The sequence below is a fragment of the Schistocerca cancellata genome, chromosome 8 (assembly GCF_023864275.1).
Source record: "Schistocerca cancellata isolate TAMUIC-IGC-003103 chromosome 8, iqSchCanc2.1, whole genome shotgun sequence".
In the NCBI taxonomy this organism is placed as follows: Eukaryota; Metazoa; Arthropoda; class Insecta; order Orthoptera; family Acrididae; genus Schistocerca; species Schistocerca cancellata.
In genome coordinates this window covers 91774171-91787555 of record NC_064633.1, presented here as the reverse complement: position 1 = coordinate 91787555, position 13385 = coordinate 91774171, and the positions used below count along the sequence as shown (strand labels likewise).

Here is a 13385-nt window from a genome sequence, read left to right as displayed (position 1 = left end):
GTGAGATCAATTCACCTTCTTATATTATCTTCTAAATTATAACTCAATACACGTAAATGAGGACAGCTACGAACTTCTATACTGCCTCCCTGAACTACGTACATACTGTATTGTATTGTATGTTAACCGGGGGCCTAGGAACAATGGAGAGGCTCCATTCCTGCCGCAGCCGCAGTGGTCCACAACCCCATGACGACTACTGCAGTCCACTTCACCCCTCTGCCGCCCCACACCGAACCACTCTTTCAGGGTTATTGTGCAGTTTGGCCCCTGGTGCCTGCTTCTTTCATTTCTCTTCCCTGTGCATGATGTCTTACTATTTTCCCTTTTTGTTCTTTCCCTACTGTTGAATTCTAGCCACAATGAAAACTAAATTTTCATCTCTCTTTACTACTTTAAGAGTTCCTTTTATCTTGTCATACATTCTTTCAATATCCTAATCATCTGCACAGTTAGTAGGCATATAAACTTGTAATACTGAGGGGTGGGGGGTGGGGGTGGGGGGGGGGGGGTTGGCTTCCTCTACCTTCAATATTAAGATGTGTGCACTACACTATTCATAGAAGTTCTCTCACAGGCCCATTCACTTTTTCATTATTAGATCTACTCCTGTATTATGCCTATTTGATTTTGTTTTGGTAAACCTGTACTGACCTGACCCTTGACCGTATCTCACCATTCATTCCTGTTCTTCCAGCCACCACAGTTCACTAATCCCCACTGTAATTTCAAACGATCTTCATTAATTCCCACTATATCTAACTTCAACTATGTTGCTCCTTTTTCACAATTCTCCAGTGCACCTACCTATCTAGAATGTGGAATGCTATCTTACAGAATAATATGTTTTTTCCTGATTCCTTATTTTTGAGACAAATTACATTCATACCAATTTTGTTTGAAATTTCTCCGTGTGTTCCAGAGTAGTGATCAGAAGTGAGCTCTATTAACTCACTTTAAACTTGCCAACAGGTCCTATGACATCTCTGAAGTCATCATGCCCTTAGGTTCGGTGACTCAGCTCTCACGTCTGAAGTGTCAAGTCTCTGTTCCTGCCTATTGACTGGAAACTCATCTGCATCCATTTTTGGAAACACAAAGGTTATACTAGTGTAGAATGGAGAGCAAGTACACAAATTTGCAAATACAACCCAGGATTCGCATCACTGCTGCTACATATGCAATCACAGGGCATTTGATTATTATATACCAATACAATCACTGAAAGGTTACAGTGAATATTGTTATTCAGTATCATTAAAGGCCATCTGACCCCAACAACTGATCATAGTAATTCATGATTAACCTTACACTCTTGCACACTTTAGTAAGAGAGAACAACTTGACTAGTATATAGAAACTGCAGTGTTACTGTTATTAGACTTGTCATACTTGCAGAACTATGGCAGAAAGGAAGTTGTTATAGCATTGAGGTAACAGCTATGCTTTGATTTTTAATGTATGTAACCCACACCATTAGATTTGTACTCACTCCACTTATGATCTCCAATTCCAGAGTATTGCTTACATGTTACCACTTTCCTCACCCCGACCTATAAATAGGTTACCACCTTACACACACATTAATTGTCTCCTGACACTAAGTCACATATGTACAATGCTTGTTTGGAATGAACAGTAGTTATATGTCTGGTCAATACAAAGAAAGAGGTAATCATTTTCCTACTATGTTAGTGATTCCTTTCCTGGGTCAGAGAAGAAACAAAGGAATGTTTCAAGCTTTTGATTCCATAGTTGAGAAGTATATAATTTCACCACTTACTATGTTGTTTCTCTGCCACACAAAATTTTAGCAAAAAGGTGGGAAAATTAACAGATACAAATGTTCACACTGGATACAATGTCTGCATCTGGAGACTGCAAAATACCCTGCATTAATTGAGAATAAAAAGGACAGTGTGGATATGAATGTTTTCCCAATATCATTGAAGAAAGTTTACAGACTTCGTTTTAATATGCAAACAATTTTAGTGGAGTAGAGAACAGCATCTTCCTCATTGACTGTTGTTGTTGATGACTTCTCAGTAAATGAATGGATTGTGTGGGTGGATGGGGGGAGGGGTGAATTGCCTAAGTAGCTGTTTACATTCCCTCTACAATCAGTACTGGATGAACTAAAAATATGTTTCAACTGAAGTGAACTTAGTAACATGAGACACACACTGTCATTTGTGGAATTAGTTCAGTTATCACAAAGATGTAAGTCACAAAACCCAACAGAGACAATGGAATATCATAGACTGCCATATCAGTGTATCAAAATTTAGATTACATCAGCCCCCTTTCATGTCCAGCTCACGATACATAAAAGTATGAAACTGAATCAATCATCCTGAATCAATCTCCACATCAAAATGTTTCTAGCTTTCGTGGTCTCAAACCTAGGGTTATTTTTATTCCATTATGAGTTTCTTCTTACATATGAGAATGGTCATTGTTAGTGGGATAATTACACAGGCTTTAAGCTCAGTAGATCTGTATCAAACAGCAAGATGTATGAACAGTTTACTGTTTTCAGAGCTGAAAGCACTGAAGTTACCTCTGTGTCCTGATTGAGATTCCAAAGATCCAGCCGACCAGTACCATCAGCAGTAGCAAACAATGCTGGATGGATAGGTGACCATGCAACATCGTACACATAATCACCATTGTCTTCAAAAGAGTACAATGGTCTCCTGTCCTTTCCTTCTTTCCCTTCTGTTGCCTGCTGGCTCCATAACTTGACAGTCCAGTCAAAAGATGAGGTCAGGAATAGATGTGAGAAGTCTATGCCTCCTTGCACTGAATGAGTAGAGATTCCCGTAACAGGCCCTTGATGACCCTCATAGGACTCTGTAACTCCAGCCTTACTGCCATGCCGACATGCTGAAAAGAATTTTTTTTTTAAATTCATTGCTCCTTAGTTACAGTCTCATGTCATACTACATTACAGTCAAACGATAGCAAGCACGTCATGCTCCCCACCCACCTAGTTTTTTCTCATATAAAGACAGTACTACATTATTTGCTATTCAGCAAATAGTATCCCAATATGTATTTTTAGTAAATTACCTTTTCATTGATAAAGATACAACTTTCATGGACATAAATATAAGACAGAAGATACAAAATTACAACCACAGTTTATTCAGCAGTCTTTTTCCATTAGGAAATTTGAAGACAGTTTTAAAAATGCAATGTTTTAGTAATGTATGTAAAATATCTTTCAAAGTCAAATTCTAATTACATGTAAAGAACATTAGCATTAAACAGTAACTGAACTAAAACATTGTGGGACAAAATTGTTAATTACGATAGCCTATTTACGAAATACAGTGAATATGGCAGGTAGTCATGAACATTTACACACAGAACTATACAGAGCTCAAAAGCTAGTGTGAATACTGTTTTCTGTAATGTGTTTACATGAACCATACATCGGTCCAATATAGGTGACTGGCACGTTTACCTTATTTTACTTATTAAACCATAAAAATTCAATCTCATTCATTAATTCCAGTCAATGATCAATATTGTCATCAGACTATTGATGTCGGTGGATAACAACCATCTTCTGATCGAAGTTTGCAACTGTTGCCAGCTGCATAAACATATACATGAGAGAAATTCATAAAACTTTAATTCCATTTTGTTATGGGAATGAATTCACTTTGGCAAGTACAATCTGGTAACATTTCTCTTCTTGCATGATGTATTAATACTAACTAAAAATTACCTTGGCTTTTTCTTCTTCAGAAAAATCATGTAATGTGTTTCTGTGAGATTAAAACAAACTGTATATTGTGAATCAACTGTAAGCCTGTTAAGCTATCATCAGAGTTGTGGGTCATAAGGCAGAGTTTTGACCCTTTAACGCTTTTTCCTTATTAATCTTACAATCAAATGGTCCAATCACACATGTCGAAACATGCCCTGAAACTTTTACATTGGAACAATACACCTAAAGATACGCACTTGCAAAATTTTAGCTGCTAAGAGCATTACAAAGTTTTTTAATATTCAAACTTGTCAAATTTTTAGCCCACTACAGGGTTGGAGTACTGTGCACCACTACCAGCATTCTAGCAGACTGCCCAAGTACAAAATGGCTTGAGCGTATCCTTGTTTGACAGAGAATCAATGAACAGATATAGTAGCAAAATTCAGATTCTCTAACGCAATTGTGAATACTGGTCACTCATATCTGTAATTCACTTACTACCCACAGTCAACAAGATACCAGATGCTTTTGCAGTATTGATAAGTGTTAACAGTGGATATAAAATTCAATTGATATACACTGTGCTTTCTTTGTGTGTGTCTGCTATCAGCATCTGTATCTGTGCAAGTTCCAGAGTTTTAAGAAATGTGCAATCAAATTAACATTTTCAATCTTGCAAAGATGAAATGTGATAATGTGGTACACAATTGAACTCACCTATCCCTCCTGAAAACCTACATAGGTATTATTTCCTACTGAACTTCTTGGACAGTCAGTCTAACAATGTTGACATTTCATTAAAAGTGTGGAAACATTGGACAAAATAGGAAACAGTTCCAGCAATTCCATGAATTGTGGTTCAAACAATGATAATTTTGCCATCAAGGTTCCAAAACAAGGATACCTTACTAGCCCAAAGAAAACTTGTACTGTAATAGCTTTCAGTGACAACAAAAACTCTAATTTTTGATTGAACAAAGGAGAGAGAAAATGTTTAAAGTTAAGCAGTTTGCAAAGCCAGCTTCATTTCATAAAGTCTAAGCATGGAGTGTATAAATGGAAGAAAGAATTACATGAAATAAGAATTAGTCACCAAAAGAGAGAGAGAGAGAGAGAGAGAGAGAGAGAGAGAGAGGGGGGGGGGGGATGGGGGTTGGGGGGAGGGGGGAACTTGTCAGATACTACACACCATTATCAGTGGAGAACTACTGGTTAAACAGAGTTCAAAAATGATATAGTACAGGAAGTTACAAAATTACATGTTCAAATAAACATGTAGAGGAGAACCATTAACAAGCAATACTAAAGAGAAATTCACAAATGATGTGAAGGTGAAGCTTGCTGTTATCTCTGCAACTACTGTGTATAACACTGATCAATTGGGTTTCGTGAAAGGAGGAGGGGATGGTTTAAAAGGAGGGGGGAGGGGTGGGGGGGACTAAACTGCGAGGTCATTGGTCCCTTGTTCCTTGTAAAATAATTACACAAGGAAAAGAAAGGAGATGTATAGCACAATAACAGGAGAAAGAAGGAACCAGAAGAATGACAGAAGGACAATCAACACTACCATGGACAAAACAGGAAAAGAAAACCACAGAGAGAAGCAAGAAACACGTAGATGGGGTAAAAACAAGAGAGCAAAAACATCCACCCTAAAAGTATTAGAGTGGAGAACACAAAGGGACAAAGGACATGTACTAAAACTTATATAGAATAATAAAACCCACCGTCACATATAAAACATAAAAATAAATTAGCCAATGAGGCGTTGTCAGCTAAAATTAATCGCAACAAGTCCATCACAGGGCAGCCAAAGAAAAACAGCTCACCAAGATATGGGCCACTGTCAACCGGGTGCCACACCAACACTGAGGTGGGCTATCACGGTGCAGGGGTAGCCATGTGTCACCCAAGCATGGCCAATGCAGAACCGGCAGAGAACCGCATAGTCCTGCGAGAGGCCAGCATGGAGGACTGCCACACAATTGTAGTCTCCTTAATAACACACAGTTAGTTGTGCATGCTGAGGTTACACAATTTTGTCTCCCAAAGCTGCAAAACCTTGTGGCGTAGTACTGAATGCAGGTCAGTTGCAGAGAAGGCAATCTCCATAAGTAGTTTCCACGTAGCCTGTTAGGCCAGCTTGTCGGCATGTTTGTGGCCTGGGATTCCAACGTGACCTGGGGCCAAGACAAACACAACTGAACGACTGGACCATTCCAGGGCATTGATGGACTCCTTGATGGTCGCTACCAAAGTAAGACGAGGGTAGCACTGGTCGATAGCTTGTAGGCTGCTCAAGAAGTCAGTACACAGAAGAAACGACTCCCCAGGGCATGAATGGAAGTGCTCAAGAGCACGAGATTTAGCCACCAGCTCAGAAGTGGAAACACTGCAGCCATCAGGCAAAGAATGCTGTTTAGTATGTCCTCCACGGACATCCGCAAAGCTGACGCGAGCATCAGCCATTGAGCCATCACTGTAAACCACTTCGTGGCCTCAGTACATGTCAAGAATTGAGAGGAAGTGGCAGCAGAGAGCCGCGGGGCTATGTGAAAGCTCCAGGCGAAACCGTGGCCTAGGTGTACGCCACGGAAGTGTACGTGAATGGATCTCAAGTATAGGTGGTAAAGGCAAGGACTCCAGTTCAGAAAGAAGGGATCGGACACAAACTGCAACTGGAAGGCCTGACCTGGGCCGTCATTGTGGGAGATGAACCGCCGTGGGTGGGAAAAGGAGACAGTGATTCGGATGTGCAGGAGAACTCCGAACATGTGCAACATAACTGGCCAGCAGTTGTGCATGGCTAACATGCTATGGAGGGACTCCAGCCTCCACAAGGACGCTGGTCACCACACTCTTCCTAAAAGCTCCTGTCGTAAGGCGAATGCCACAGAGGTGCACTGGGTCAAGTAAACGCAATGCTGAGGGTGCTGCCGAACCATAAACCAGATTCCCATACTCGAGGTGGGTTGAACAAGGGTTCTGTAGAGCTGCAGCAGCATAGAGTGATCTGTATCCCAGCTGGTGTTGCTCAGGGAATGGAGGGCACTTCCGCTTAAGCTCACGAAGGTGAGGAAGCCAAGTCACTCTGTTATCGAAAACCAGTCATAAGAATCGATATGTCTCCACTACAGTGAGTGGATCATCATTAAGGTGAAGTTTTGGCTCCGGATGAACGGTATGACACCAACAGAAGTGGATAACACAAAACTTTGCAGCCGCAAACCGGAAACCGTGGGCTAGAGCCCATGACTGCGCCTTGTGGATGGGTCCCTGTAGGAGCCACTCAGCAACACCAGTACTGGTGGAGCATTGTGAAATGCAGAAGTTGTCTACATACAGAGAAGGTGAGACAGACGGCCCTACAGCTGCTGCTAGACCATTAATGGCCACTAAAAATAGACACACACTCAACACAGAGCAGTGCTGGACTCCACTTTCCTAGATGTGAGGGAACTATGGGAAGCACTGACTTGGACATGGAAAGTATGACGCAACAGGAAATTTTTAATAAAAATTGGGAGCGGGCCTCAGAGACCGCACTCGTATAATGTGGCAAGGATATGATGTTGCCAGGTGGTGTCATATGCTTTTCATAAATCAGGAAAGACGGCAACCATGTGTTAGCGTCTGGAAAATGATTTTTCATATGGCAGACTCGAGGGACACAAGATCATCAGTGGTAGAGCAACCCCGGTGGAAGCTGCCCTGACATGGAGCCAGTAGCCACATGACTCCAGGACCCAACCCAACCGCCGACACACCATACATTCCAACAGCTTACAAAGAATGTTGGTGAGGCTGATGGGCCGACAGCTATCCACATCAAGTGGGTTTTTACTGGGTTTGAGCACCAGAATGAGGGTGTTCTCCCAGCATTGCGATGGAGACGCCATCTCACCAGATCATGTTGAAGATGACGAGAAGATGTCGCTTGTAGTCAGACGAGAGACGTTTAATCTGACTGTGGATTCAATCTGGCCCAGGAGTAGTGTCGGGGCAATGTGCAAGGGCACTGAGGAGCTTCTACTTGGTAAATGGGGCATTATAGGATTCACTGTTGCGTGTAGTGAATGAGAGTATTTTCCCTTCCAGCTGGTGTTTGAGAATGCAAAAGACTGGGGGGTAATTCTCTGACGCAGAGGCTTGAGCATAGTCATAGTTCTCAGCAAAGTGCTCGGCAATCACGTTTGCATCGTTACGTAACATGCCATTTATGTTACCACTGGGAACACTAGTTGGGATCTGGGACCTGAAAACATGTTTGATCTTTGCCCAGACTTGGGAAGGTGATGTGTGGCACCCAATGGTTGAGACATATCTCTCCCAACTCTCCTGCTTCCGTTGTTTGATAAGCTGGTGAACTCGGGCACAGAGGCGATTAAATGCTACAAGGTGCTCTAGGAAAGGGTGCCGCTTCTGCCACTGTAGAGCTCACCGATGCTCCTTAACTGCTTCAGCAACTTCTGGCAACCGAGGGACTGCCTTTCTTTGGGGCACCCTAAAGAGAGAGGGATTATGTTTTCTGCCACAGAAACGATTGTTGTAGTCACTTGCTCAACCAACACATTGATGTTATCATATGGGAGAAATTCAACAGCGGCAGCAGTGGTGAAAGTTTCCCAGTCCACCTTGTTTAATGCCCATTTGGGCGGGTGTCTGTGGCCCCGATGCCAGGGGAGCGACAGGGAGATGGGGAAGTGGTCACTACCACACAGGTCATTATGTGCTCTCCAGTGGATATATGGGAGTTCCTGGGCTGCAAATTGGTAAATCAATGGCCGAGTATCTATCATGAGCCACACTGAAAAGTGTGGTGGTTTCAGTATTTAAGAGGCAGAGGTTGAACTGAGACAATACAGTTTCGACATCTCTGCCTCAGCGAATAAGCACTGTACCACCCTACAAGGGGTTATGGGTGTTAAAATCTCCCAAAAGTCGGAAAGGTTTAGGGAGTTGATCAATCAATGCAGTTAATACATTCAGGGATACTGCACCATCTGGAGGAAGATATACATTGCAGACAGTTATTTCCTGTGTCGTCCTTATTCTGACAACCACAGCTTCAAGAGGGGTTTGAAGGGGCACAGTTTCACTACAGACTGAGTTTAGGACATACACGCAAACTCCACCTGGCACTTGATTATAGTCACTACAGTTTCTGTAGTATCCCTTATAGCTGCAGAGGGCAGAGGTCTGCATTGCTAGGAAATGCAGAAAGCAGGTGTAAAGCTTAACCAGTTGCCTTAGCTCAGCCAGGCGGTGGAAAAAACCACTGTGATTCCACTGGAGGACGATGTCATCATGAGACTAAGAAGGTATGGAACATTCAGTGAGGCAGTTTACGCCTCAGGGTCTCTTGCTGTCGCCGACTTTTTGCCTGAGCAGTCTGTATCCATTTTGTCTCAGGGTCCGGCTAGATCTAGGTCCTCAGCAGATGCTAGAATCTCCACCTCATCCACAGACACAGAGCTTGAAGGTAGCGGTGGTGTGGGTGCCACCACAATTCCCTTGGTGTTGGGGACCTTTGTTTTGGATTTCTCTCGACGTTCCTTGGGTTTCCCTTGCTGGGAGGGCTTCACTGATTCAGTCTGTGGGATTGAGGATGAGCGTGAAACCCTACGACCAGCTGATTTTGAGCTCTTCGGCCACTGGCGGGTGTCGTCTTTCCTACTAGAAGGAACCTGGGAAGGGAGTGACCCAAGGGACCCCCTCCTAGCAAGAGGAGGAGACTGATATCCCCGATGATTGGTTTGGAGGGGGGGGGGAGGGTCGTGTGTTGCTCCCGAAGTAGGTCGTGCGGAAGCTACAGGGAGGGAAGTGCCCACCACCATCAACAGGGCAGGTGTAGTCTTCTGGTTCTGAGAGGCAACAGGAATGTGAGGAACTGATGGGCGACAACTGTTCCCGTAGCAGCGGTGTAAGAGGAGGTCATAGCCACAGGATGTAGCGCTCAAATTTCCTCTTAGCCTCTGTGCAGGTCAGTTGGTCCAGAGTCTTATATTCCATGATTTTCCTCTCTTTCTGTAAAAGGGGAATGAGCAAGGGGAATGATGCTCTCCGCAGTTGACACAGATGGAAGGCCAGGGCACATGGGATATTGGGATGTGAAGGACGTCCGCAATCTCGACCCGTGACACTGGAATAACAGTGGGAAGACATATGGCCGAACTTCCAGCACTTAAAGCACCACATGGGGGGAGGGATATATGGCTTAACGTCACAGCGGTAGACCATGACCTTGACCTTCTTAGGCAATGTGTCACCCTCAAAGGCCAAGATGAAAGCACCAGTGGCAACCTGATTTATCCCTCGGACGCCGATGGACATGCCGGGCGAAATGAACACCTCGTCACTCTAAATTGGTGTGCAGCTCATTGGTGTGCTGTAAAAGAAGATTCTCGTTTAATATAATACCCTGGACCATATTTTAGGTCTTATGGGGTGTGATGGTAACAGAAACATGCCCCAACTTGGCACAAGCAAGTAAAGCCCATGACTGGGCAGAGGATGCTGTTTTTATCAAGACTGACCCAAAGCGCATTTTGGACAAGCCCTTCACCTCCCCTATCTTGTCCTCCTAATCGTCCACAAAAAACTGAGGCTTCATGGACATAAAAGATTCCCCATCAACACTCGTACATACGAGGTATCGGGGTGAATAAGCTTTACTGCCATCCTTAGACTCGCGTTCCTCCCATGTGTGGCCAGGGAGGGGAATGATTTGGGGTCATATTTCTTAGCATTGGAGTTAGACCACAAGCAAGAGATGACATACTACGTATCATGCTATGTCATCTGCCCTGATGCCATCCACTCCAACCAGGGGACCCTCCCCATGGGTGCCACCCAGCCTCAGCAAGGGCCACCTGTCAGGCTGGCAATCGTCGGGAGTCCTGATGCCCCAGGGAGACAGGCATCTATTCCACGGCATACGTGGGGAGTTAACGGCGCAGGCGTCAGCAGAGCGATCCCTGTGTTGGTAGGGGGTTACAACCAACAGGGTACATGGCGGCCCCACCATAACAGACTGGCTACCGTGCTGGATATGAGGTGCTAAGACGTCCAGGTCATCGTCGGTGCAGAAAGTGACAATGCATAGGGCATGGTGGAAAACGCACCCAGGGTGGGGTCCTCACCCTAGAGATGGAGAATGAGCAAGACTGCAATGCGACGATGAGAAAGTGCGTTAAAGATATCAATGCACGATGGACACTATGCACCATGTAAGGCGCCCTATCCTAATTGGTTCCTTCTTCAGAATATTGAGAAAGATGGAGGTCAAACCCAACAGGGGACCATCACATAAAGGCCGAAACATGTGAGATTCCTTATAGTCTTACGACAGGCAGGAATACCTCGAACCTATTCTAAACCATGAACCTGCAGGGGGATTTCATTAAAGATCTGCATGCAAACTGTACTTTATCTTTCAGGGGAGGAAAAAGCAGTTAGTTGTGCCCTCTATAAACGCCTTGACACATTTTCATTCAATAACACCAGTGCCAAGTATGAATGGATTAGTGTATCCCCATCTTTATATCTTGTTTAGGACATTCAGGGCAAATTAGGACACAAAATTGTAAAAGGACTGCTTGGTTGAAAAAAAATTGTAACTGACTAATTGCAGAAAACAATTCTCTACTTTTGCTGTACTTATGGCTTGGAAATAACAACAATCTGTTTTTGAGGAGGACGATGGAAAGGCTGCTGAAATAATGCAGATTCCACCTGCAACACGTAATGTGATTCAATCTCTTGTTGAAGAATTGTTCCACACAGTGGATGCAATTATGAGGAAATTGTCAGGCAACATAATTTGCAACAGCTCTTTGACATATGAGGTTTATCAGTGGAGCAGCATTCCTAAAATTCAGTCATTTTTACATTATCAGTTATTATCACTATGTTTTATGAATGATCAAGTATGCTTGGTATGCGGGACAATATGTAGAACAATGACCAGGATCATTTCTTATTTCATTCATTATGTCTAAACAAAACTAATAATTACTGTGAAGTGCCTGAATGCATTAGATTTCCTCAAGCGTGCATGGTGTAAGAAAAACATTTGTTTTCGTCATTCAACAGACACGATATCTTTTTGTGACAACTGTAGTGAATGGAAAAGGAACTGTTTAATTGTTAGCAAATTATACAACCCTCAAAAATTATCATAAGAAGTGTGTTCTACGAACTGTTATAAAAGGATATATGAATATGACATATTCCATTTCAAGAAATTCATCCCAACTGAAGGGAACTGACTGTTATTGGATACTATTTTTTTTCTTCTACCATTATCTTTCTACGAATTACACCTGAACAGTGACTCTGTCAATATGAACTGGAAATTACTCAACAAATTAATATTATGTTACTTTTAGGTATTGTTTACGTACTTCAATTTCCTGTATGCCTACTCTGGATTTTACTCTTCACAGCACTGTAGCCTTTTGTCATGGTTGCTTCTGCTGATTTGTGCACAAGGCAGAAAGGGCTGTACAAACTACTGCTTTTAGCAGTCCTTCATGCAGCAAAAATTAGTAAGAAACTTTTTTGAAACACTTAAAGTGTGTCTTAGCAGCTAAAATATCGATGGTGCATTTATTCTGGTGTATTCTCTCCATGTAAAAGATTGCAGCATAGATTTTCATGTGTCTGAATGGACCATTTCTTTGTCTGTAGTTCTACTTTTTCACGTGAACTGTAAAATAGAGAGTGCTAATCCCTACATGGAGGAGGCATTTGATGGCAGTCATTCATCAGATGAAGAAACGTACAACCACAGGTTCATATGTGCAGAACTAATGCATACATGCCACTGTCATCTTCAGGTGCTGTGGCCCACTGCGGCGAGCAGTAGTTTCTGCTGATGTGGATAGTAGAGATACAGAAGAAGTGTGGACAGGGAGGGGGACAAATAGCACTATATGTGGGGAAGACACTGTAATGCCTGTTGGTGGGTGGTGGGGGGAGGGGGAAGGGAAGCAGAGGTGAGTCTGGGGCACAGAAGGCTACAGTGGGAGCGGGGAAGGGGACAGAGGCAGGTGGAGTAATGGAAATAGTGAGAGTTGAGGTCATGGGGGTTATGTGAACAAAGGACATGTTACAGAGACAGTTCCCACCTCATGCTGCTAGCTACTCTAGTCTTGTTACCCATCTGTACCTTCCTCTCCTCTGAACAAGGAACATATGTAAACAATTTATTTGCGGGAAAGTATGTGTTTAGCTCATATTTTAATGCCTGACATAAGTAATTTGTCTGATACATCTAGTAACACAGCTGAGAAATTATCAAACCATTACTCTTTCAATTAAATCAAACATTAATTATCTGAACATATTAGTAAATAAAACATTAATGGAATTCACCTGAATATACAGCTCCTTCTTCACTGCCAACAACAAAGTTGTTGACATCACCATGTGGGAATGCAAGGCAAGTAGCTGCAACTGGTTTCCCTTGCTTATGATGCAGTTCCAGTGTTTCTTGTGGCTTTGACAGCATGTCAAGACTCCAAGAACATAATCTTCCATCAGTAGACACGCTGATGAGATTGTGGGCATTCTGAGTGCCTACTACACTCAAACAATATACAGGATGCTAGAAAAAAATACAATAATGACCTATGTATTTGCCAGTTTTAATGAGTTTGCA

The 13385-nt window shown here is 43.0% G+C and overlaps 1 protein-coding gene across 18 annotated transcripts in view; it reads right to left on the bottom strand.

The window, feature by feature from the left end:
• The window catches only part of LOC126095287 (cytoplasmic dynein 1 intermediate chain), a 197842-nt gene that overhangs the window by 27648 nt on the left and 156809 nt on the right, over positions 1-13385 (bottom strand). For all 18 annotated transcript variants that reach the window (XM_049910054.1, XM_049910055.1, XM_049910056.1 and 15 more), the window contains 2 exons: positions 13100-13331; positions 2561-2886 (listed from right to left, as the gene is read on the bottom strand). In XM_049910054.1, the coding sequence (XP_049766011.1) occupies positions 2561-2886; positions 13100-13331 (558 nt within the window). The remainder of the gene's footprint in view (positions 1-2560; positions 2887-13099; positions 13332-13385) is intronic.